The sequence below is a fragment of the Ptychodera flava genome, chromosome 11, assembly GCF_041260155.1.
Source record: "Ptychodera flava strain L36383 chromosome 11, AS_Pfla_20210202, whole genome shotgun sequence".
Classification (NCBI taxonomy): domain Eukaryota; kingdom Metazoa; phylum Hemichordata; class Enteropneusta; family Ptychoderidae; genus Ptychodera; species Ptychodera flava.
In genome coordinates, this window is record NC_091938.1 from 5,753,400 (window position 1) to 5,781,207 (window position 27,808).

The 27,808-nt window shown below is 36.9% G+C and overlaps 1 protein-coding gene across 2 annotated transcripts in view; it reads left to right on the forward strand.

Annotated features, from left to right (window-relative positions):
* LOC139143365 (flagellum-associated coiled-coil domain-containing protein 1-like) overlaps window positions 1–17,635 on the forward strand; it is a 40,334-nt gene extending 22,699 nt beyond the window's left edge. Inside the window, exons 4-14 of one of the 2 annotated variants that reach the window (XM_070713621.1) lie at window positions 1,190–1,317; window positions 2,687–2,704; window positions 3,745–3,768; window positions 7,803–7,896; window positions 8,585–8,744; window positions 9,038–9,190; window positions 9,830–9,933; window positions 10,589–10,750; window positions 11,403–11,512; window positions 11,923–12,022; window positions 14,971–17,635. In XM_070713621.1, coding sequence (XP_070569722.1) covers window positions 1,190–1,317; window positions 2,687–2,704; window positions 3,745–3,768; window positions 7,803–7,896; window positions 8,585–8,744; window positions 9,038–9,190; window positions 9,830–9,933; window positions 10,589–10,750; window positions 11,403–11,512; window positions 11,923–12,022; window positions 14,971–15,300 — 1,383 coding nt within the window. In that variant the 3' untranslated portion in view covers window positions 15,301–17,635. The remainder of the gene's footprint in view (window positions 1–1,189; window positions 1,318–2,686; window positions 2,705–3,744; window positions 3,769–7,802; window positions 7,897–8,584; window positions 8,745–9,037; window positions 9,191–9,829; window positions 9,934–10,588; window positions 10,751–11,402; window positions 11,513–11,922; window positions 12,023–14,970) is intronic. The other variant, XM_070713622.1, reaches the window with a different exon arrangement.
* Window positions 17,636–27,808: the final 10,173 nt, after the last annotated feature.

The window sequence follows — 27,808 nt, forward strand, 5'->3', positions numbered from 1 at the left end:
CAACTATATCCAACTCCTCACCGAAAAACGAAAGGAGACAATCCAGTTAGTGACCAGAATTGGGAGTCAGACACAGTCTCTATACCTCGCATCTGATTGGTTAAACATAGAATTGTGTCGATTTTATTGATTTATTACACTTACAGAAATGTTTGCATAATATTAGATTATTCTTATCAGTTTTTTACTTTGAATACCAAAATGTACATGTATTTCTGTGAACACAAAATTTATGGGTGAGAAACACTGGTATTCGACAAAATGGGTACTGAAGCATTTAAGATTTCAATGTATTTTCAGGAATTAACACGTTTTTCAGTAATTTACATTTTAAAACCCACTGTGTCCTTGCAATTATCCTAGACTGGAGTTCATGCAAATTTTAGTAACCATCTCAATATTTTAAGACAGGCTAAAATGCTTGTGTACATTCTTTGACTTGATTGACAGGAGGGGAGGGGGAAGAGTTACTGATGATGTTCATCAGGAAAAAAGTTTTTAAAAGAATATCATAAGTTTAAGTCCTCAATTTTGGTGTTGAGAAGGAATTGATGGACATGGTGTATATAGGAAAACTTACCTCAGTGCCGTGTACACACACAGTACCACCGTTTAAATAATGTGAACAAGTCCTTTCACTGGACATAAAAACCTCTAATCTCTAATTTAAAAGAGGGATTACATGGGTCTCTTTTCTATGGGAGGGCTTTAAAATTTAAAAGTGGCCCCTCCGTGCCTGTAATGTAAAGATTTTATCACCATGTCTTAAGCTTGTTGGCCGATTTCATTTGTCAAGGGGGAGTTTTGACAGGAGTTCCTGTATACGTCGATGGCCTTGGTAGTTTAATTTAAGTTCGTCAAAATTGCCAACAAAGCATAGCTTTCATGTGTTTGTGTGAATTACGTGCTAGTGACTTATCCGTTTAGCCAGGAGAGGTTTATATTTATTGAGGTTGGTAGATAGGCCCCTTCCGAATTTATGCTGTGTGCCCCGCTCCTAGAATGGAAAGCCAAGAACCTGTGTAATATTAGAAGGCACTTGTCTTTCAGGCTGAAGTATAGCATAGTGGTGGCTGCACTTATAATCTTGAAGCAAAATTGAGGGTTATGATTCTTATTAAGGATATCTCATAACTCTGTAAAAAAATTCTCATGCACTTGTCGCTGTCTTTTGTCTTTGAAAACCTAGGAGCTTCGTGTACGAGACTATGAATTAGCACCGGGAATGACAATGTCGAAGTCTAAGAGCCGAGTTGCTGTGACAATCAACACTGGATTGATTGATGCACTACCAAGGAGGACCACGGAATCTGTCAGGTGAAAAATATTAACATATTTGCGAATCTTCATGGCTCTGTTGATAATGCATTGAATTTTGAGTCAGTGTATGGCGTTATTCCAATGTAGAGTTTGTCAGTTTTAATAATTTGTCTATTATTGGTGTGACTTTATGAAATTTTCAGAATTTAAGTTTAGTCTACCCCACAATTCTGCTTCCTTAACATGGCATATCAACTTTCAGTCCTCAATTACATCTCATTTGTCAAAATATTTACACGTATTGTATATGTACGTCAGTTCATCATGAAGGCCAAGTTCACATTTCTCCGATGTAGGAGTGTTTTATTTCTCTCAATACAGTTGCACATATTGCATGTAGATGTGTTGGTATGGGGCTGACTTATGGAAAATCTGGACTCCAAAGCTGATTTGAAGGTTTCAGAAATTTGAAAAATCAAAGAGAGATATTTTTTTTCCAATCTTGTCTTTCTGTGACTGTTAGTTGACAACTTTATAAGTAAATGAAATCAAAGAATTGTATTTGTTTGAGTCAAAGTTCAAAAGATCAGAGGGCAGGTGTGTGAGTTTAATCTTCCCCATGGCTGTGATATCCCTGGTGTTTCTTGACAACTGCCAAATAATACTGGTTCTGTAGAGACCCTCATTTAGATCACATTGTGAGTGTAATCACAATCAGGGAGTTGAGAACCTTACTCATTTGATAGACTTATCGATGAGTTTGCTTTGTGGTATCTGATTCGGCAACAGCCACTGAGTGACCAGTTGCTGTATTGGGTTTAGATCCTGTTGATGCCCAATTATCAATCTCTCAACGATGATCTTCATATCAGGTTTCTACAAAACACTGTATGCTGAATGCTTTTCCTTTGATATACACATGTGTTTATGCTCATATATGTGTTTTCTTCACCTTTCATCTGAAAGTGGTTTTTCTTAAATGGCAAGTGCAGTAAATGACTGCGGGCTGGATCAATACAAACTCTGATTCTCAGCATTGCTCATCATGGCTACTGGACGAGGCCAGTCAAAAGTGACAAATTGTAGATATTGAAACCGTGAAAACACTGACATGAGTATATAAAAATCAACCACCTGTTGATGTAAACGGTGTGATCTGATGGGTCAGGAGGAAATCAATTAGGAATGTTTGTGTTGTTTTTGGAAATCTTGAAATCTTTAAGTCACTTGAAGTTTAAACACTGTTGCTACAACAAACTGTTTCCCATGACGAGTGTTTAAATTTTATTAGAACACCATGTATACTGCTTAATTACTGTGTAATGGTCTGTACGTAAAAACTGGAATTACGGCCATCAAGCAACAACCTGTGCCCCCAATAGTTTTTTAAAGCAGTTTCATTTTTTTCCCTTCTCTTCTTATGCAGGTCTGCAGATCCTGAGAGGTAAGATTTTCAACCATAGATTATTTGTGGTGTTCTTTTAAGGGAGGGGGGTGGGGGGTTGTTGAAAACGGAACCATAATTTTGTATCTAGTTTTCTGAAAGGGTTGCGTTGGCCTTGGCGCATCGAACTATTGCATGGTGACCAGGTCTTCAACTGGAAGTTGTATTCTGACATGACCTTTGCATGGTAGACTTTGCCTTGTTCTGATGAATTTGCATGATGTTGCCAAGCACCAGTTGCCGTGGAAACAAACTATCGCAACATCACTTTTGTCAGAGATCTGCTACATACTACGTCTAGGACGCCTGCATGTGCCTGGTACTACTTTTGCATGTTCATGGATATATTTACAACACTTGGTTATAAAAGCATTGATGTATCTAACTTTGGTGCTAACAGATGAATATATAGATATATTTGCAACACTTGGTTATAAAAGCATTGATGTATCTAACTTTGGTGCTAACAGATGAATATTTAATGTAGTTTGGAATCATCTGAAACTGCTCATAAAACTAGTGCCACATTTTCCATAAAGCTTGCACCCATCGGTGTTTTTGTGTGACATCTTGGTTTGTCCACATCAAGTATAACCAATTAGCCATACCCTAACCATCAAAATGTGAACAAGTGGAGGAATTAATTATTCACAAAAGGTTGAGTTGTTTGGTGTGAAAATAACCATCAACTAATTAACCTGCTCACCCCCGATTCCTTGTAAACCAGTCCGCAATCCCTAGTGATAAAAATGGGTTTGGGCCAAACCATGGCGGTGAAAGGGTTAAGCTGTGCTATGGTATTGACGTCTTTGCATCAGTGTGCCGTGTTTATGACTCAAAGTTGGTCATCAAATTGGCATACTGGTGTCAAGTTAGCTAAACTGGCCGTCAGGCTGGTATATTGCAGTGTGTAATTTTCCGAGTGTGTAGTGTTTGTGGATTGTTGCCTGGTGTTTAGAAAAAATAACTTACAATCAAAAATGTATAATCCTTGGCTTTTCTTCCCTCTCTATAATGCATTTCTCTCACAAAAAACAAAGTAATACCAGCGATGTAAATTATCAGTAAGTCTTTGGTCAGCGATCCATCTCGCTGTCGCAGAACAGCGATCGTCAAGCGTGTGCTTTTTGACGTGCTTAACACTAACACACTGTCTATGCGGTTTATTCATTCACATCGTAGCTAACTGACACCGTAATACTGTCTTCGCTGTAACCTCACATGTACCAAATAATCAGCATGACGCCACGTCTCTGCGGCATGGTCCGCGATCGCCGCAGCTCCAGTCGTTGCATGTACTGGATCACGGCACGCAGACACCAAAAGGACAAGTCACCTTAAAAAAAGTCACAGTGCACCCCTCTCTTTTTTTTGTCACCTTTCTTTTCCCGCCCAGATCGTCCGTCAAACCTCCCAAATCTTTCTGATACTGACGCCGTCGCCCCTCCATTGTTCTGACTTCTGCCACTTACCAAAGTCTTAAACGGAATTCCGATCACAAGGCGTCGTGGTATGTATTTGTCTCTTTTGTAGAAGTTCTCTGAACCGCTAATTCTTCGTTTCGATCACTGTATTCACTTGTGTCCACCTTACATTGTTATTTTTTCGGGGTCACAGATAAACTCCACTCACGATGCTTGACTTGACACCAAAATTTTTTATGCTTGCAAACTTTTTTCGTAATTTCAAGGTTTAAATAAATTGTAATGTCTATACAATTGGTTCAGGTGATAGTATCATGGCACCCAACACTCTGCAAATTGTTCTGTGAGATCACAGACTTTCAGTTGATTCTCTTTAACCTTTGAACTGTGGGTTTAATCTGTATAAGTCATAGGTCACTGGGGTCAAAGTTCAAAGGGTTACTACACCAACTAATACATTTTTCTAAAGTCACATTTCGTCAAATTTACCTGTGGTATATATACCTGGCGTACTTCAACCTTGAAAGCATATCGTGATGGCAAATGAGACACTGAACAAAAAGTCTCATCTCATATCTGCAATAATGAAACAGTGCCTTGGTGAAATGCAAGTGGCGCAATTCTATGAGTAAACATTTCTCTCAATGTTACACCCTGGATTTACTTTGTCTTGTTGCCAGTTTGTTGCTGTTTGACAGTTGCCAAGATGTGTTGTTATTGTCATGGAAATTAAAATGAGATGTTGACACTAATTTGGTCAAAGGACTGAGGAAAATTCATAAAATCAGTGTTTCACTACAGTGAATGGAAATTTCAATATTTTGTATGAAAAATGAAAAATGGAGTACTTTATATTCAAATATACAGTGTAAGACAGTATTACCTTGTCAAGATATTTCTTAATCTGACATCTTTTTACTGACGGTTTTTTCTTTCTATTTTGCTTTCTCTCCACAACCACTTCTCTCTGGCTTATGATGGTTTGCTCTTTTTGAACTAATTTTTTATAAATTCTATGAATCTTACATGCCGTAATTTCATGGAATTTCTTTCTTGTGTGTATGTGTGTGATTGTGTGTTCTGTTACACTAAATGTATTTATCTGTCTGTGTTTGGTCTGAATGTGGTGTATCTTTGATGTAACATCTGTGGTGTATGAAGGGCTGAGAGCAAAGAAACTACACCTATGAAAAATAAAAAAGATTATTACGTTAGGTTCGGTGCTGAGCCACAGAAAATTCTGGCGCAACATAATGCAAAGAGACATGGGTTTGCCCTAAAGACACAGATGACTCCCCAGTATCTGTTCACCACCAAGTCATCAGCGTCAAAACTGCAGTGAGTAACTGCAATTGCCTCTGCTTTTAGCTGCCTTTACCCGGTACCTAGATTCTAGTGTGCAGGTCCAATATTTTATTGCATTGGTCATGGGTCATGGGTAATTCTGATAAAATAACAACACCAGTGTTCCCTTCAGGTTTAGACATATGTAAGATATTGCTCTACCAGCCATGCAGTGAAATTGCCCTCTCATAGTGCCAGAAAAGTTCAAAAAGTAGCTTTCATATTAAATGTCACAAGATGCAGGTGACGATGGCAAACTATTCACTGTGACTCATATAGTAGAAAAGGTTGAATACAAAAAAGTGCAAATGAAGTCAAAGAGGTAGAGTGAATTTAAAATAACATTATTTTTTAATGTTGGCTGTGAGGAACAAAGCATCCACCAAATCAGCTGAAGGCGGATAAATCAATAAGAATAACAATACTGAGCATGAGATATTCAGAATGGCAAGGAAAGAAATCAATTGTTCATTGTGTTATCAAGAAAAACAGATCTACATGAAGCAGACTATAAGAAATGGCTGTTACAAAAATTAGCATTTTTGAGGATGCTGAAATCTCCACAGAAGACTGCTTAGGTTGCAGTCAAATGCAAAACCAAGTGATTGGTCCAATTTTATCCTAACCTTGGACTGTTGCTCATTGACCATGATATACTGTAGGACACTTGAAATAAGCTGCTTGTTTGTAGTGTTGTCAGATTTCCATTGCAATCAGCTGGTTTGTAATTTAGCAAGAGAGACATCCTAACCATTGTAAATGTAGTGAAAAGTTTAAAAATAGCAAAGTTATAGACTTAGCTAAATTAGCTAGAAAGGGATGCCAGCTAAAAAAATTGTTTTACATATCTGTATCAGGTCAGCTAAACCCCTATCAGTGCCGTAAGTGTGACTGTATATGGGTTGAATACCTGGTAATGTATTCCTAGAAAGGGTGATGCAGTGGTAACAGCTGATATGATACTACCGGTATGATTTCTCAATGTGGCCAAGATACAAGTCATACTCCACAATAGTGTATTGTAAGGGAAAAGTCAAACAAATGGCAAGAAACAGACTGCAGGAATTTTTAGTCGAAAAAAAATGTGAGCAGGAAAAACTCATGCAGAAAACCTCGCAGCTAGTGTTGTTTTTTTAGATTTTTACATCAGTAAGCTATACCAGGGTTCCCCAATCACATTCTAGGGTTCCCATCTGCATGTCAATTAGAAGACGGCTACCATAAATTATTCCCAAGTCAGTTACCTACATGTACACTCCCCAACCCACAACAAAATCACTGCTGTCAGCTTTCAACTAGAAGAAGATTTTAGTTTGGACTTTATGAAGGGACACTGACAGTCTGAAAACACAATCATTTCTACACATTTGACAAGTTGGATAGGAGATTGTGGTCCATAATGTTGGCACATGTTGGCACATTATGTATATATATCTGTATTGACGTTACACACCAGTAAATAAAGGGCCAGTAGCTGTACTTTTAGATGATTTTTTCACTTTTTATTTTCAGTGTCAACTACAGTTTCTTGTTAAACTCCCCAAAAAGCACTTTAGATACACAGTGTTGAGGTTGTTGACAAGTGAATTCTAGTCCGGACTAGAATTCAAATGTTAACAATAACGGTGCATTCTACTTGTACAATTGTATAGACTCTGTGATGGCAAGCTAAATTATAGGTATTTGAAATGCTTTGGAGAGTAGAACAAGAATTTGCAATTTACAAAGAAGCCAAAAACTGTGAAAAAAAAATCATCCCAGAATATAGTCACCAGCCCTTTAACCATTGTTTGTCATTCTGAAAGACAGTTGAGTGGGAGATGAGATTTTTTCTACTCCACTGTATATGCTCTAGACAACATCATGTTGTGAACAGAATGTTACGTGTATGCATGTAATCAATGTACGTGCATGTATGGCATGAAACAGATGTTTCATATTGTTCAGATGCAAATAAGTAAATGTGTTAATAATACCATCACTGCCATCACATTTATAGAAGAGTATAATTGATATGTTGTGTCTTGTTAGAGACAGTAAGTGTTCGTAGAGATGTCTTGCATTAGGTGAATGAAATACATGTACGGAATGAATGGAACAGCATCTGTGCAATTCTATCGTTCAAACGTATTTTTGTGAATGAGTTGTACACTGTCAATGTACCAGTACAAAGTATTTTATCTGTTGCAACACAACTGTGCGTCTTGTCCTTGTCACATCGCACATTCATTTGTAAGTGTTAGTAATATAATACCCTTACATGAGGAAACCAGCAAAGTTTTCAAAAGTGAATTATTTTTCATTTCTTTCCTTTGCGTTTTTTTTTTCAGGGACGCCTTGATACTTCAGCTGCAGCAGCAAATTTCTGACCTGAGTCTGTATTTGGAAGAGGAAAGACTCAACCACAAAGCGACAAAAGAACGAGTAAGTTCAGCAGCAGTGTCATTCATTTACATTCACTTTCAGGGAAAAAAGCCTACAATTAAAAGCAGTACATAAATGTGAAGTCCTCCCCTACAAAAATGAAAAGGAGGTCTGAATGTATATGTGAGTCTGAGAATGTGAGCTTTACCTGACACCTGACAATAGTGTAGGATTTTATTTTCAAGACTTAGACAATTATTGGTTATTGTAGTGGCCTTCGGAGACAATTAAACATTGCTGTAAAATGACCATGGGATCTCACAGTATATCTGTGTAGGGGCAGTCTGTGTTCCCTGATTGCTTCCTGGCAAAAATTTTGAAAATTGCAGTGTACCAAGGCAGATGCCATGAGGATAAAACACAAGTCCTTGGGCTTTCACATGCAGGGTCCAGAGTGCTTCTGTACCAGTAGAGAGGCAGCAGAGAATGATGTTTGCTGTGTGCATTATTTGTATAACTGAAACATTTATTGCCAAAGATAGCCGCCAAGTGGAGTTGCATGATTTTTCAATCGCCACTTGATAGTTTATAAGCATGAAACCATCTTTCTTTTAGATTTTCAAATAGAGCCCCACTTAAAATTGGTAAACTTACGAAACGGACACTAGAGGGCGCACTTTATAAATCAATTTCAATGTCACTAGAGGGCAGACTTCACAGTAGGGTCTCTGATCCTGTCACTTTGCAGGCTGCTCTGTTGATGTCTGAGAAACTGGAGGAGATCGAGCAAGAACATCAACGTGAGATGCAAGAACTGCAGGAGGATTTTGAAGAACAGGTAGAAGATTTAAAAACACTCCAAAAGAAGCAGCTGGAACAAGAAAGAACGGCAGCACAAGCTGCTCAATGTAAGTTTTACAGAATATGATCATATCCTTTCATTCTGCATTGATACCAGAAGGAAAATAACCAAGGATGCAATGAATGTATCACATTTTGGTAGTATTGCAGTTGTTTCCATTTTATTGTAAGGCTAAGATTTCTACATATTGCAGTATGTCTACCATGTAACGCTGTCTTTGTTTAAAATACTCTCTCGACACAACAAACTGTGTAAAGTTCTTTGTTGCTACCGTAAAAAGGTTTTCCAGCTTTCTCAAAGTGTGTTCCTCTTGATCTTTGATTGATTTTGTTTTTTCAGCCCGTTTAAAGGGAGAAGTAGAGTTCTTACAAGGTGCCTTTGAAGCGTACAAGGGAAACATCGCGCAGGAAATGGAAGAGAAATGGGCCAAGAAAGAAAGCGACATGAAACTAAAATTCCAAGAAGAGATGGAGGAGGCACTTCAGGAACAAAGTACGTCAATGATGAGCATCTTTGATTTTCACAACAATACAGTTATGATTAGCCAATCACATTCATAATTATGTGCACAGATACACCAAATTATTATCATGATTGACAACTAACCAGTCACTGATGCCCCAGAGTGTATTTGGTTGGATCACAGTATGGCCGACGACAAGCAAACATGTTCAGAAAAATCACAATAACAATCACAAATTTTGGTTCTCTCCCTCAGTGTTTTGGTAGATTTGGCCCAAAACAATTGTGATTTCTTACACTGGCAAATCATGTATTTCCATTTTATTGTCGATATGCAAATCATGTACACTGTGACTAAGGGTGGCTCTGCTTGGAAACTACTTGTGACATGATTTGTTTTTTACAGCCGCTATATCAATAGTGATGTCGTGGGGATCATGATTATGATTGTACATGTCTAACATGCCCTAGTTGTTTATCATTTGTTGTGTTGTTCTGTCAGAAAAATAGTTAATTTTCTGTTAACTATCCATGGTATGCAAATATGGCTAACTGCATTACAGTGTGACTTTTCATTGTACACATTTTGATGTTTTCAATATTGTTACTGTGGGAGCTGTTCCTTGTTTTATTCCCATTCTGACTGGAAACTTTCTGCTGGACCTGCAGGGCAGGAATTCCTGGAAGAGAAGGAGAGAGAGAAGAAGGCAATGAGCCGGGAATTCCAGAGACAGCTGAATCTAGTGACACAGGATCACAGGAGAGAAATGGATGTAAGTTGAAATGTTCCAATAAAGAAAAAAGCATGTACATGTTGTCACTGCTCAGGAGGGCTTCTCACATCCAGTATGGGACAATCATTTTTTGCAGAGGAGATTCTGAGATTAATTATTGTGTAATTTGTAGAAACATTGTTTATCTTATTCATCAGAAGAAAAAACTTTAGACCAATTATTTAAAATAATTTGTTGTAATGAATGACTGGTTCACTTTTACTATGTGAAAGTCCTGCTTGTTTGCTCTGTTGATTAAATTTAACCTAATATCATCCATTTGTCCACATGACAGTGAGTATTTCCAAGTGAAAGCGGACCAGAAAAACCAGTGGAAACACTGACCTTTGATAGTTTTAAAGTTCCTTGTTAAAAGTATTTCTCACAAGACATGACAATGGATCAGACTGTGAAATAATCACTTGGAAAATGTTAGAGTTTAATGAAAGAAGGCTCATGAAAAACTACGAATTCCTTAAAACAAAAATAGTTTATCAGGGCATTACATTTTAATCCCTTATTTTGATATATAATGAGCAAATACCTGTACGCCCTTCCTTTTGCCAGAGTATATTCAAAATTTTCCAATCTGTGTTGAACTTTTTTAAGGGTCAGATATATTATACATATCTTCCTTTCCTTTTGTTTGTTGCAGACTTTCCATAAGAAGTTCTCCACAGCTGCAGTGGACATGGAAAACATGAAGAAGGCACTGGATCAACTGAACAGCGTCAAGGAAGAACTCACCAAGAAGTCAGAACAATTGGAGAAGGTGACAAGCGAACTCAAGAAGACAAAATTTGAACTTCAAGATACTGTAAGTACCATGGAGTGTTTACCAGACCAAAGGATTTTTTTCTGCTATTATGATTACTGCAAAGTATATCAATGGATTCATGTTAACCCCTGTTTACCTTCATTTGGTTTCAACTTTGCCATAGCAGACAATAGGACCATTCTAAAATTTGATGGAGAGAAGGTTGAACTTGTGGTGATCTCTCCTTCTGTTTCCATCAGTCGGTTGCATATTTTTTCCCCATGGTTAGGCATGATTCCAAGCCCAAAGTCTCCAGAAATTATTAAAAGCAATTTTTGTACTGGTATGTGACATAAAAAAATTATTAAAGAGGCCTGGAGTTTGGTTTAATCATAATTAGCATATTAAAACCTTCATACATACCATTTACATCATATCTCCTTAACAATGAAATGTCCAATTTTTCATTTTGATCTAATAGACCAAGTAGTTTGTAAATTTGTCGATTCTAGACTTCTTTGACTTTTCTTAAAGAAAAATGTTAAAATATCGACAGACTTACAAAGATTTGTTTCACATAAATCTTTTCCTGTATAATCTAGATATTACTTTAGAGTGAAGTCTTAATCAAAATGCTTATTTGTTCAGCAAATATGTTGCCAAATTTTATTTTTATTGAAATATTGTTTTTTAATTTGATTTTTCCCATCAGAAAATTCGGCTTGTGGGATTCGAGGAGCATTTTCTGGATAAAGTACAGGAGGTGGACGACAAATACAAACAAAGGATGCACAATTTAATGGGAGAAAACACAGATCTCAGGTAGAGGAAAGCAAAGAGAGAATTCTGCAAGACTGAAGAATGCTGGGCCCACACTAAACAATTTTACATGATCCTAGGGGGTCAAGTTGCCTGACAAAGGCTTTTTAGATTGTTTTTTCATTCAAAGACAGGGCTCAATGTTCTTCTAGTTCTCCAGATTTTGTTCTCATTTACAACCTGTGTGAATAAAACTTAAAAAACAAATACTGAGTTACAATCAGTGATTTAAACGCAAGAAGGTTGTGTTGTTGAGCAGTAAAGTAGTAAGACTAAGTGCTATTAATATGGTAAAAAAGATGACGGTGACAACAGCGATTTATGATGATAACAAAGACAGTGAAATCAATGATGTCATAAATTTCATACGATACGTCTTCATCTGTTCACGGTTCCATTCTTTCCACATCTAGGCGGAGGTACATGCAAAAATGCGATGAACTCTTCAATGAAAAGTCCAACACAGAAGTACAGAGAGTTGAGAAGTTGTCAAATGCCAAAGAGACAATGCAGGTCTGTACCAACCAGTGATCTTTTTCATAGAGTGTATTCACCCTCTCTGTTTGACATGACATTACAGCTGGGGCACACTTTTCCATGTACCCATGATGTTATTTTATGGTTAAAATATCAAAGCATTAGGTTCTTAGTCAGTGTGTGTATCATCTCACAACCACTGCACTGATTGGTTTATTTCCCTGTCAGACAGAGTATATGCTTTAGAGATTGACAAGACACAAAAATCAAAATGAATTTAAAAAGAGGATGTGTTTCATAACAATTACTGTTTAGTTGTTACAATACCCTGAGTTCCATGACACAGTACGAATAGGATGAGCACAGACTTAGATTTGTGATGAACTGGTGAAATTGTGAAAAATCTGATCACTTAGGACAGATGAAAAGAAATCAATTTGTGCCCCACTTATAAAAGACAGCTATGACTAGAAACATATTGTGCATCATTGTTTTGAACTGTTTTACTGAGCAACATGGCCTGTATGGATAAATACATTGTACCACCGTTGATTCATATGCACTTGTGGTGTTCATGTGTCCATTGTATCATAACCATACTGTCGAGTACCTTTGGTCTGGACCCAATGGCCTGGTTGAAAACATTCAAGGAGCATGGGGATGATACCATAATCTATTCCAAGAAACATCACAGCTGTATTGTTATTCTTTGTTATCCTTCAGAATCCACCTATCCCTTTGTAAAAATGAGGAACTGGTTTCTCTGAAGTGCATGCACAATTTGAAATACCTACCCTCCCCAGCCATGGATTAGCTACCCTTGTCCAGTCATGGATTAGTTCCCCTGCCCTGGCTATGGGCTAGCTCCCCTCCCCAAGCCATGGATTAGCTCCCCTCCCCCAGCTATGGGCTAGCTCCCCTCTTCTTGCCATGGGTTAGCTCACCTCTCCTCCCCCGCCATGGATTAGCTCCCCTCCCCCAGCTATGGGCTAGTCCCCCTCCCCCAGCCATGCGGATTAGCAAATCCAAAAACAAAACCAAAGCTCATATGGGCTATTAGTTCTTTGCTTCTACTCTCCCAACAGAAAGTGAATTATTCAGTCACAAACTAAACTGTTGAGTGTAGTGGGCTTGTAGAAACTCAGGTTGATCATTAGTTATCTCTTGTTGCTACTGACCCTGTGCTCACTCCTTTCTGACTGTGTTTTGATTGATGCATAAATCAAACCTGTTGTTTGAATGTTGCACGCTTTGTATGTACGGTAATTAAACTCCAGTTTCTGCTGCTTGGATATCAAGCTATGCGACCACACTTGGGGAAGCCCTTTGCTGGGTAGAATGGCAGAATCGTGCTGACTCACTGGATTTGCTTCAGTGTGGAGTAACAGGACGTTTGTCCTGTCACTCCCACTCACACCAGCTGTACACACTGACACAGAAACACAGACGCACACAGATGACCACACACTGTGAAGACACACACAAAGGCACACACACACATTTATGACTGTTGGTGGCTTTTACTATAAAAATCATTAATTTTCACTGGGATTTCACTATTTTGACGTTTTGAAACATTTCACTAGGATTAAAGTTCTCTGTTTTTGCCAGTAAAACAAGAGATTCAATTGTTATTTAACATTTTCACTGGGATTTAGGGGATTCTATGTTTCAGTGAAAATTGGTGAATAATTAATGCTTTTAGAGTATGTGTTTGATTTTCATGCCATTCTCGTTTCTTCCTTACCATAATTATCTTTGTCATCACAATCTTCGTCCTCATCATCATCATCATCATCTGTATAATCACCGTCATTTTAACCTTTTTTACTAACAATCATGACTAATATTTCGTTTCTACACCATTGCGTTCACTAATTTACTACGGCTCTAGGCCAGGATAGGTGAGTAAATAACTAATTAAGTGACAATTAATATGACATGTGTCCACTATTCAATTTGCCCTCTTTCCTTTGTCATACATGTCCACTGTCTTTCTGTTTGTCAGTGTTTCAGGACAGACTGTGCTGTCTGATCACGTGAATAGCTGTATGTCAGTTCTTTTTTCCACAAACACTTCTTTGAGAGCCTCAAAATTGTCTGTTTGCCGTACTTGAATCAATCCTTTGAACTCTGACCCCACATTGACCTATGACATCTTGCAGAGATTTATCCCCTAAAGGGTGCATAAGGTCAAAAGAAACCAGCTGAACTCTCCAGCATGTTAGTGTTACAAAATGTAAAAGCTGACTGATCCTGGAATTTATTGTGCTTCAGTGCAGTGATGAAACATTGTTGGTCATCCATGTAGATTGTATTCTCAGGAAATGTGTGGTGACTGCATGATTCACATAGGCAAAGATAGCCTTGATATTTATAATACATGGATTCTGTTCTGCTACTGCACTGTGTTGTTAGAGTTTACACAGATTGTGGACGTCTGTTGGTGCTGTTTTCCCTTTTCTATTTTTCTTGAACACGCAGAGAAAGTAGATCAGGCTGTGGGAGTTCCTTCATGTCAATATCACTTGACTGATAATCCTCCAAACTCTGAGGTCACGCTGTTAGGGCACTCATACTTCGAGTATCCGTACACGTTGAACCCTGAGTAGACCAACCACTTTGAAGTCAGTCATAACACTAGTGTAGGCTAAGAAAAAATAGACACACCTGGGACTGTGGAAAGTCCGAGTTGCAAAAGCATAGTAAAATATGGAACTCCGATCCACTCCAATCAAGTGTACATGTAATACTTCACAAAGAATTATAGCTGAAATCATCATACAAATTGTATGAAAGGGTTCTTGCCTAGATATATTCAGTGAAATTTTTTACATTGATATGTCATAATTTGTACACAGTTGGCAAAAATGCGTACCAAAATTTAAGGCACAGAACATGCCAAAGAGCAAAATTGTAAAACTTATGGTCAAACAGCAAAATCTACAAAAACTATTTAATGGTATTAATTGTATTCTTTTCAGATGCTCATTCACGTTCGCAACAGAACTAACGTCAGCATGGCGTGCGCTGACCTATCTCTTGACAATCAACCCAAGATACCTAAGCTACGACCATCAAGTGCACCTGTCACAAAGAGAGAGGAGAAAACTGCAAAACTCAGCGCGGGAGAGACAGATCACATCACCAATCCCATCGAAAAAAGAGATAGGCACGACGAGAAACTGCTGCGTGGGAGACCGCCGACACGGCCGAACACATCGCATACATTCCGGTCAGCACCACCTCCAAACACTAAGAGAGTAAATTCACTTCTGGATTCTTTCGGATATGGCTCAATGCAGTCTATGTAATAAGCATCCCTAGGCTGGATATTAGATGAAATGGCATCCTTAGGCTAAGCATTAAATGCAGTGGCATCCCTAGCATGGACAACCCATACACAAGCATCCCCAGGCTGGACATCGTACTGTTATCCCTAGGCTAGACATGAAACAATATTCCTAGGACCTTAATATTTGATATCATGGCATCCCTACGGTGCTGGACATTTGATATCAAGGCTGCCCTGTGTTGGATGAAGAATGACATGGCTTCCCCAGGTTGGACAAAAAATGACATTCCTAGATGCCACGATGAAGGAAACATTCCAAACTTGGATATTAAACATGCCATTCCTTGGCAGTGTGATGTTGCATTACCTTGCTGGACAAAAGATGTAGAAACCATAGCCGCACAACTGTGTTGCTATGGCCTACTTAGGCTGCAAATCAATTGTAGTGTGCCAGCATTGTGCTAAATAAATAGCACACCTAAGTTTTCGAAAAAAATCAAGACAATTAGTATAGTTATTGTGAAAAAGTCTTTTGTATAAATGTGAAATATAGAATGTGAATAGATGTGTTGTGTACATATACATGTAGTATTCACATTTTTGTCAAATGTTTGGCTTAGGAATTATTATTTATCAAACTGGAAACATTTTTTGAGAATACATTAAAACAGCAACTTCAAGTTGTTCAAATCAGCTATAGGGCAAAGGTCAATGATGAATCTGAAGATAACTATTGAAGCTGTGAATCTGCCTGTGAAATACCCACTTTCACAGCTGGAATTATCTCCATTGCATTTTAATTCCAGATCATTCCATTCCACAGAAAATGGGGATGTTAGCTTCAAAAAATTATTGAACTTTTTTAGTGTTCAGTTTGTACTTATAACTACAATATTGTCAATATTTTAAAATCCGTCCAGAGAGAAGTTTCAGGTTTTTTTAAACATTTTCTGACATTGAAGAAATTGTCTTTCTGTTCAAAAATTGTTGTGTCATAAATGAACCAGATTTTTTTGAATTTTTGTTCTGTAGATATTGTAATTAACAAAGGGTGGATAATTATGCCACACAGAGAGATCTGTATCATATTCTTCAATCATTTTACACATTGTTGAAAAAAAGGATGAAAATATTTTGACAACAGATGCAATCTTATCGACTTGTGTAGATGTAAATCCTTGAAATAAATTGTAAATATAATCATAGGTATTGTCTTAATCAAAAATTACAAATTTTAAATTTTGACTGCCCTGTTTTTTTTGCAGTAGGATACGTGCTGTGCACAATCCCCATTTTTTCTCTGTACAGATGAAAGTGTCTGGAAATATTTGCTGGCTACAATTTGCAACAGTTTTGACCTAAGCAGGTCCACAATCACCATTGATAACAATGGGTTTGGGTCAAACCATGGTTGTGAAAAGGTTACTTGTTAAGTTGTTCGTTTGTCAAGTGATAGTCACTTTCTCAGAACAGTAAGTGTTGTGAGGTTGGTTTTTGCAATGTTGCAAGTCAACTTGATCTTGGATTACAGGATGAATATGTCGTGAAGAAATATATAGTATTTTCATAAGGAGTCTTGTCTATTCCAATAAGCAGTAACCTCTGACCCAAAGACTCCCTAAGCCAGTGATCATTTAAATTTCGTGTGTGTAGTCTTTGCAGCAGTAGAATCGTTTTATCATTTCAGATTTTGTTGCCAATCAAGTTCAAGACTCTTACAGTTAAGTAATTAAATGTCAATGCCAAAGTGAAATCAAGATAAATCCCCTGCCAACAAAAGCACAATGTTTGTATCTGCCTGGCCATAAAGCAACACAGACCCTACAAGCAAATTTTTCTGAATTCTAATCACCACTTTTTTATTTCACATAGATTCAACCCCTGAATGGAATACTATTAGGCCACCATAAAGCTTTGTGTTTCAAGGTTTTCAACAAATGTTTCAATTGATGTAAATAGCTTTCTCCAAATTTAATACACCAATTCCAATGTCTATTCATTTGGCACGAAATTACATATTTCTTCTCCAAAATATGGATGCTATTTGCCGATCAGTATTTGTCTTTCAGCACTTAGAATCTCTTACAAGGGTAATTTTAACAGAACCTGAATTCCTTTCATATTTTACAATTGATGATTTCATTCAATATCAACAGATGTATACATTCTATCACTACGTTGTTTCATCAGTTTGTTTGTGTTGTACACTGTGTTCTTTGACCTCTAACTCATGTGTTTTGATTCATTCTGTAAAAATCAACATAGTTTATGACAATCCATTGAAGGACAATATTATGCTGTAAATAACTTGTAAATTGTTATAAATAGTTCTTAATAAAGATTTTTTCCATGTTTGTGCACAATTGTCTGTATCAATTCATTCTCCTTGTTCCTTTGGTGCAAAGCTATTTAAAGGGACAAAGTCAGCCATTTTTCATGAATTTTGTTTGTTTGATACAAGATACTACTTCTATTTGTTTGACATGTTGAAAGATAATGAATGGGTGACCAGGCATATATTCGACCCCGGTTTTAGACAAATTAAATGAAACCATCGCGAAAATGAATTAATGGTCATGACCATTAATTCATTTTCGTAATGGTTTCATTGATCCTGTGTAAAACTGGGGTCCAATATATGCATGGTCATCCATTTATTCAGTATCTTTCAACATGTCAAACAATAGAAGTGGTACAGTATCTTGCATCAAACAAAATTCATGAAAAATGGCCGACTTTGTCGCTTTAAGGGGCAACAGCTGTAATTTAGAATAACATTTTCATTACTTTTGTAATACAAAACAAGCATGTATTCTTCCCCTTGTTACAGAAGTCTGTTGAAGCACCAATCATAAGCATTGCCAACACAATACAACGCATTTTGTGTGATATGAAATGTTTATTTTGACAAATGGATTTTCGTCTACACTTATCTTCTGTTGTCAATAGTTACATCGGGCATAACCCATGTCCATGCTGTATTGACAAGCTGAAAATAATACATGCCAATAATATTTGTGTATAAACTTGTAAAGTATATCTTAGAAATAGAACAAAAATAATGGAAACTGACCCCCAAAAAAGACCAAGACTATAGCTTGCAGCTTAGTCCTGAAACAGAACCAACTTTGTGCACAGATAGCTTTGGTTCTCTCACTTGCAAAAAAGATAGTTGTAGAAAGAAAACAACAGTACTACAGTAGAATGCACCCCAGAGTAGACTATCAAATCTTTTCAATACATATCTGGTCTACCGCTGGTGAGGGCCAATTTTAAAGCTTGAGTGTGAAAATTTTCATCGTCTTAGTTTTTCAATAATCGAAATATTGTTTATTTTCCCAATTAAAGCAGGGATGGCAGCCATTTTGAATTTCAAATGTGGGTAAATGTAAGGTTATTTGTTTCTCTAGTACCAGTGACCCTGTTGTTTTTTTCTTGATTTTGTAAGAGAATGGTTGAAAGTTCCATTGAGGAAAAATTTGGGGAAAGTTTTAAGTATTTCACTTTTGAGGCATATACTACCTGAAAGATTTGTTCCTTGAACTTGCTTAAACTACACAGGTGAGCTTTCAAATGTTTCACACTGTGTTCAACAAGTAAGCAAGGACATACTGTTCCTGCCTTGATGAATGCTACCCTTTCACGACACTTTATTCTCTATCCATTGAATCGCTGATCTTTCCTACTTTAAAGTCTGACTGTTGAAAGTGACATACATATACTGATTCTCATTACTGTTTTGAAGTATGTAGTGAAGGCCTTGCAAACCAGTTTCAAAAGCATCAAACATTGTTTTTTGTAAATACATTATTTGACCCACAAATACAAAATGAGAATAGGGAATAACATAAACCCTGTATACCAAAGTTCAAAGCAATTTTAGTTGTTTTTTTTCTGAAGAAAATTGACACATGCCTGTGGTACAAATGTACACAGAACCAATCTATCACTTATCAGAAATAACAACCAAACTGAACCTGTAACAATACACTTTAAGGAGGAGCCCCATACAATACATAATTTCCAAGCGGCTGGCATAGAAAGAGCACAAAAATAATAAAATTTACAGGCAATTAAGAGAAACATTTTGGATTAAGAAACTGTACACAATAAACAACAGAATTTACAGTAGGCTGCCACTAGAGGGCACCCTTGCATTTGGCCATGCACCAAAAATCCATTAAATAATTATGTAAAAGAAATCTGGGAGAAATGTATTTCTTTCTTGTCAGAAAATACAACTTAGATAAAAATATCAATATCAAAAGATTAGCAATTGCAGGAATCGAAAATGATAAAAACGCAACATCTGACATTATTTATTGTATTATTTCCTTTGTAAAATACACAGTGTGGAATATTCGAAATTCAGTTACTCTTGATGGGATTAAAGTTTCCCTTCAATCCTATGTTATACAATTAAAATGTTATCTTTCCTCATGGATGAACACATTATATTTCACTTATATTTCACTTATAAGATGATACAAAGCAACAACTAATCTAAATGAGCAAAACGAAAGAAAGTAAAAGTTCTTGTAAATCTGTGCAGTAATCAGAAAACATTGGTACTGTACATGTCATGGTGGTAATGATTAAATTTTTAATTATTGCAGTTTTCCACATTAACAAGGGGTATAGGTGATTGTAAATGAAATGGATCATTGTTGCATTTCAAATTCAAACACCTCAGTAATGAACCCCTGCAAATCACACAAATTGTGCAATAAATCCAGAAGTTTTGCTTTTGTTGTTGCTTGGTTGAGTTGTGTGTGTAACGTACTTCTGTTGGTAATTGTTGTTCTGCATGGTAGGCAAGCATTCAAGCTAAGTGTGGCATATTTGTCTTCTTTTCTTCCTTCTAAATTTCAAGTCTTTTGGCCAGGGTGACAAACATCCAAAGGGTTTTTCTGGTGCCTGGATAGGCACTTTTACAGACAATCATGGCCTGTGGGATTCTTTCGGTATTGATGTTAAAATTGCCGAAATTGGTATCTCCAGCATCTCCTGTGATGGTACTAGTATGGCCAGAATGATAATTGACATAACAAGTCTGTCTCAGTTTTCCCCTGAAGCCCATCAAATCATTGTAGTAGTCAAAGCGACTACGTTCCAATGACTCAGGGTTTGCGAGGCAAAAGACTAGAAGACTGTCTTTCTCAGACTAGCCAGATTGTCACACCTCCTGCAGATCACCGACTGCTTAACATGAGTCTGGTACTTGCTCCGAGTCCAGGCCTTGATGTTCTTGTTATACTATTCCAGCACATCATCTGCACCTTGATGGGCATCAGGCCTGCCAGATCGTGAAATGGCCTCATACTTTTCCAGTGTACAGAGATGTATTTGTGGATACCTGGCATGGTCAATGTCACCGTAGACATCATTAAGCTGACTCTGCTACCACAAGGTGGCGGTCTGAGTATGCAGGCGTCTACAGCATGATGGTGTTGTTGTATCGAGTACCCTGCCGAGAGACAAAGATTCCTAGTAAATGTCTTAGTAATACACTGTACTTGAAGTTCAAGTGACTCGATCACTGCTGCTGCACCTGACCATGCCAAAAAATGACCTGGCGGATACATCAGTATCAAGATGGAGGTGATTGGCATGGCAGTCATAAATAAGGTTATGAAAATAAGATGTCACATATACAATAATTGAATAAGCAAGTGCTGCTGTGGCATACTGATAATGCTCAGGTCAGGGTCATCAAGAATTGGTTCTGTGGTGATGACCCTTGACCTGAGCAAAGTGATTACCGGTGTTTTTGCATGTTGGTAAATGATTTGGAAACCCCAGTAACATTTCTGCTGTCCTCAAATCTGATTGCATTGATATACTGAGGGGAACCCCAGTAAAATGACTGGGGAACCGGCAGGTAAATGTAACATTTACTGGGTATACCGGCCTCAACAAAAACATAATTTGTTGGCCCTCTAGTGTGCCTTGGCCATGGAGAGTGATAAAGATATAACAAACAGCTGGATGTAATGATAAAATAGTTAAATATACAGGCACTCAGGGTGAATATATTACATCAATTTGATTAGTTTCTTGTCCTCTTTCTACTTATGTGATAATTTTAAGACAATCAACCCACAAGGCAGTTTATACGTAAATATGTTATCTTTTACAGGCACATAGCAAACTTTTCTAGATTTTTCATGAACAATATTTGACATAGACTGAAATATATAACATGCAACCAATTTTTACATTTTGCCCATCACCAGATATATTAGAGGATTTCAACATACAATGATTAACTCAGAAACCCTACAGGGAAAAGTAACATTGTTGTCTTCCAGTACAACTGGTGCATCCACTTTTGGAACAACTTTCAAAACTTATTAAATTACACAAGGATGATGACATAAGTATTAACTTAAGAATTTTAACTGTGGTGAACTTGACTGGTCCTTTAAAATCCTGACCTAATTTGACATCTTCAACTGAGATACACTGCACTGTTTATATTTTATGCACAATGACATCAGGGATGGACCATTTGATATCCTGAGGGAAGGGGGGTTCGGAAGATAGATGAGGAAGTATTGTTTTTTTTTCACCTGATTCATTGCACATTATTTTTTCCCTCTCTCCAACCTTTTCTTTTTGTCAAGCCTTCTCTGGCTTTTTTTTTATTGACATTTGCTAGGAAGTTTTTTCCCTCGAAAATCTTCCAGACCCCTATTCCCCAGGATATCAAATGGTCAGCCCCTTGGTATTGACCATGTTTGCCAGATTGCATGAAGTGTAAAATATGTGAACTATTTACAACCTTGATACTCTTAAACATTGAAAAAATGATTGAATATATTTGTTGAAGACAAAACCTACTAAAATCACCTACAGCTTTGCTTTGGAATGATTTTTTTACTGCATTTCAACTCCAAATACGGTTTACCTTATCAAATGATCACTAAATCACCACATTATATACTCTAAGTTCCTTTAGGTATAAAATCACCAAAAATAACAAAATCTTTTCACAATATTTATTAATTTTGTTCATATCAACACAATCTGAATAAGTTACCACTCAATGCAACCTTTATGCTAGACTTCAAACCAGCATTGGAAGTGGTTGTTGTATAGATATTTTCAACAAGAACAACAAAGAAAAATAAAAAAAATATTACAATTGTTCTTCTCATTCTGACATGGTAATATATGTCGGGATTTAAAAACCAAATTTCAAATCAATGCAACAGACTATTTCTATATTTTCTCCGTCAAAAATTTGCAAAAAACTTCACCACAAAAACACAAATTGAAGATAATTCACTGAAAGTTTTAAACAAGTGACCTAGCATCCCATAAAGCTCTTTTGTGTTGTGTAGAGAATAACTTTTTGTGACATATTGATGAAGGAGGAAATCTTTGACAGCCCACTTCAGGTTGGCCTGACCAAAATGGCAAAAATAGCTGCAAGAAATTCAATATGTACGGTAATTGAAGATTCAAATGTGTACAATACATGCACCATTTATGCTGTTTATCACGTAGTTGTATGGAGGCAGCTATAATTCGGCAGTTATTAATGCTAATAAGTATAACTTTGGACCAAAATAAATGTTATGCCAACTTTGATCAAATAAATCCAAGTATATATCCCTAATTAGGAAAGTTCATTAAATACACAAATTAGAAATTGGCTGAAGCAAAAATGCTTAATGCCTTTCAATAATGTTAGCCAACATAATAGTATCTTTAATGTACATAGCAGGTTTCATCAATTTTGGTCATGTAAATTCAAATATATATCCCTAATTTCAAAAAATTCATTAAATATGCAAATTTGGCTACCTCCTGCTTCGTAAAAGAGGCGCGTGGTTTACGACGATGAGACAGTATGGCTTCATGAAATCACGGTTACGCTGTCATCTAATAGTGGTTGAAATGATAGTGTAGTAATATATTAGTAAAAGTGAAGGTGTTACTATTCGTTTTTTCAAAGGGGAGTTTGTTTGTTGAACTCGCCTTGCCTTGCTGTGAGGTACCTGGGGATCTTCAGTGTATTGACCACACGAGACGTTCAGAGTTAGTTGGTACTACATAGACTTTATTTCTCTGTAGACAAGCCTGACAATTGCCATCGCCCAAGATACGCTTCTCCCATAGTCTAAATGTCTTGGGTCCGCTGTGTTCTTCTCTCTCTCAAGCAACTATCTCCAAACAACTATCTTCGTTTTATTGTTTTAAAACGGGATTTTAAACCTTAGCTTTAAGGCGTGGCTTTGATCATACTACAGACATGAATTAAAGATAAAATGATACATGCAATCATAAACATCAATCCAGGTCTTGATCTTAAATTGACATGTTACCATTAATATGCAAACGTAATTGACTACCTGCATGATTCTTAAAATAATTCAAATATATTCTTTTCATCCAGACTCTCGTAAACATCCGCGGAAAACGTAATTACCGTTATTATGTGTTTGTCTCAAATATAGTTTGTCTGCATATCGACTTATCATTGTTCTTTTAATTAACCATTTTTACTGGTATCAATGACGGCTAGGTTCATTGCGAATAAAACAGAAATGTTTTTTCAGGATCTGTCATTGCAAGAAAAAAATTTGTACGATGAATTTCAATCACAGTTTTGTATCACCAATGCCTGCAAAAACATCTTAGGAAGATATTTTATATCTTAGCGGTGGCGCTCCTTCTGATCCTTCTGAGTTCATTTCCTTCATGCCGTGATAGCAGTACTGGGAGCCGGAAGAAAATATCAATTCCAATATGTTACAGAATGTAGTATACAAACTACTGTGATAAAGGTCCCAGTGAATTGACGGAGGCTGTCATCTAATAGTGGTTGAAATGATAGCGTAGTAATATATTAGTAAAAGTGAAGGTGTTACTATTCGTTTTTTCAAAGGGGAGTTTGTTTGTTGAACTCGCCTTGCCTTGCTGTGAGGTACCTGGGGATCTTCAGTGTATTGACCACACGAGACGTTCAGAGTTAGTTGGTACTACATAGACTTTATTTCTCTGTAGACAAGCCTGACAATTGCCATCGCCCAAGATACGCTTCTCCCATAGTCTAAATGTCTTGGGTCCGCTGTGTTCTTCTCTCTCTCAAGCAACTATCTCCAAACAACTATCTTCGTTTTATTGTTTTAAAACGGGATTTTAAACGTTATCTTTAAGGCGTGGCTTTGATCATACTATAGACATGAATTAAAGATAAAATGATACATGCAATCATAAACATCAATCCAGGTCTTGATCTTAAATTGACATGTTACCATTAATATGCAAACGTAATTGACTACCTGCATGATTCTTAAAATAATTCCAATATATTCTTTTCATCCAGACTCTCGTAAACATCCGCGGAAAACGTAATTACCGTTATTATGCGTTTGTCTCAAATATAGTTTGTCTGCATATCGACTTATCATTGTTACTGGTATCAATGACGGCTAGGTTCATTGCGAATAAAACAGAAATGTTTTTTCAGGATCTGTCATTGCAAGAAAAAAATTTTGTACGATGAATTTCAATCACAGTTTTGTATCACCAATGCCTGCAAAAACATAGGAAGATATTTTATATCTTAGCGGTGGCGCTCCAACAGAAAATAGGGAGAATCAGATTTCCCAGTGTGCTGATTTCAGAACATTGGCAACAGTAATTGAGTTTATTTACCTCTGTCTTCTTGGACGATTTTTTCTGAAGCTATTACAGGATAATGTTATTTTTTTCCTTCACCTGCCGACAATTTTTTCTTCAAAAATTACCCATCCCCCCTCCCTTGAATCAAATGGATCTCCCTTACCTTGACTTTTCGTCTGAAAAGTGCACATAGTTTTTTTTTCTCCTGGCCAAAATATGGGTGCCCCCATCAAACGACTGTGCTCGAACACGCCTGCTCTCCCAAGTTTGCCAAGTATTGCCCAGTATTTTTGACAAACTCGCCTTGTTTTCACTGCAATATGACTATTCCTTCCACTATAACTCCACTCAATTAATACCTTCGTAACGATACGACACTATATTGAAACTATGACAACTGTCAAGTTTGCATGCCTACGAAGCATGTTTTCGCGTAATTTGCTCAAGATTTCCTTTCATTGTTTTTCAAGCCAATATCTTTCGCAGGGCTGATATGCAGGTACCCACGAAGGATTTTCGATGTACAAACATACTGCTTATGGAACATAACAAGATAACGCCGCTACAAGCGGCGAAGATCCAAGTAGTGTAAGTCTTATTTGAATATAAAAGGTCAATGCCCTGGCATCGGCGAAGCCATCGAGCATGGAGTTCCTACCTCCGGGCATTGGGGTACCTAATGAACGGAAAATAAAGCCACGGGTACCGAAAATCACTCGTCAGTGAATATCTCCTTGAATTGCATTGCTGCGGGAAACCAACGAAACGTGGTACGAAAAAACCTACTTGTGCGTCTAACACCCGGTTGCATTGTGCGAAGATTGCTGTTAATAGTAATAGTGCAGTAAATTAAACTTATTCCTTACTTGTCAGAGTAGACGAAATTTCCATGAGAGAGAGAGAGAGAGAGAGAGAGAGAGAGAGAGAGAGAGAGAGAGAGAGAGAGAGAGAGAGAGAGAGAGAGATCATAGTCTACAAATTACTGTCTCTACGGTTGTTTTCCCACTACGGTTTATACAGTTTATCTCAGTGGCCCTGTTGTGACAGAGCACATATCATCAAAAGCGAAAATCTCATCAGATAATTGCAACGGTGGTTATGCCCACAAACACAGACCTGAAAAGGGATTGCTAGCGTAAAGACAGTGCTTTTATCGTTTTTTTTCAAAATGATTTAAAAATTAATCTCTTTACAGGGTCTCCTTGAAATTAAATTTTCGTCCTCGATCTAATACATAGGATTAAATGTGGTCTTACAATGGGCGTTATTTTTACGTCCATGGACCAAAATATCTCTCTGAAGAGTCTAAACATTTCAGCGATACAAACAGATTTGTTTCTTATTATGCGCTTTGTTATTTTCTTGTACCCTGTGCAATTGACAACAAACACATTCAAAGGCGGTAGAGGTCGTGACATTTAACATTCAAAAAAGGTGTCTGCAACAATGGCAATGGTGTGAACGTGGCCGATCATCGGAGCACGCCGTTCACTGACCAACCCTCACCCCCGCCCCCACCCCCGGCGCTCCTATATTGCTGTTGTATTGCATAGCGAGTTTGGTCATCAATACAATGTTTGCAAAAATTCAAAAGGTCTGCAGTGTAATAAACAGATTCCAAATTCTAATTCCTAGCTTGCCATGTGCAATCATGGACTTCCAAAAACGACGTCCTTGGTGCAATAGACACATGAATATATCTCAGATGGGATGACACAAAGGTCATGACATTTAACATTTAACCAGATATGAACTGAAAATGCTCACGTGTTTAATTATATGTTGCAGTTATGTGTAAATTTGAACCTTTGCCACACGTTTGCAACTTCATTTAAAGTGTTATGATCAACATAATGAATAATATTCACCACAGATTAATTTTAAATCCAAGTATATATCCCAAATCAGGAAAGTTCATTAAAATATGCAAATTAGGAATTGACTGAAATGTTCTCATTAAATATGCAAATTATGAATAGGCTGAAGTAAAATTGTTAAATGACTTTCAATAATGTCCTATCATAGTATCTTTAAGTACAAAGCAGTTCGTCAACTTTGGTCTAGTCAAGACAGATAAATATCCTTAATTAGGAAAAATCATTAAATTAGCAAATACGGAATCAGCTAAAGTGCTGTATCATAGTATCTTTAATGTACATAGCAAGTTTTGTCAAATTTGGTCCAGTCAATACAGATAAATATCCCTAATTAGGAAAGTTCATCATATATGCAAATTAGGAATTGGCTGAAGTAAAAAAGTTTCATGACTTTTAATAATGTTGTTTTACAGTATCTTCAATATATGTTGCAAGATTCATCAACTTCGGTCGAATCAATTCAGATATATATCCCTAATTAGTGAAGTTCATTGAATATGGAAATAAGTATTTGGCTGAAGTGAAAATGCTTAATGACTTTCAACAATGTTATATCATAGTATCTTCAATGTACATAGCAAGTTTCATCAATTTTGGTCATGTCAATTCAAATAAATATCCCTAATTTCAAAAGTTCATTAAATATGCAAATTAAGAGTTTGATGAAGTAAAAATGCTTAACGACTTTCAATAATGTTTAATCATAGTATCTTCAATATACATACCGAGTTTTGTCAATTTTGATCAAGTCAAATCAGATATATATCCCTAATTAGGAAAGTTCATTACATATGCAAATTATACATTATCTTTTATGTCACCCCTTAATCTCTTTCACAGCTGATATATCTTGGTAAGATCAACATTTGTAGCAAATCTCATCAAATTGTGTGCAGTCGTTGTCAATATATATCCGTTTTTTTCTAAAATCATTAATTATGCAAATGAGCAAAAAGTGAGCAAGCCACACCTACCAAAAACTAATCAGTTCTTGCCATTTGCAAACTGAATCTA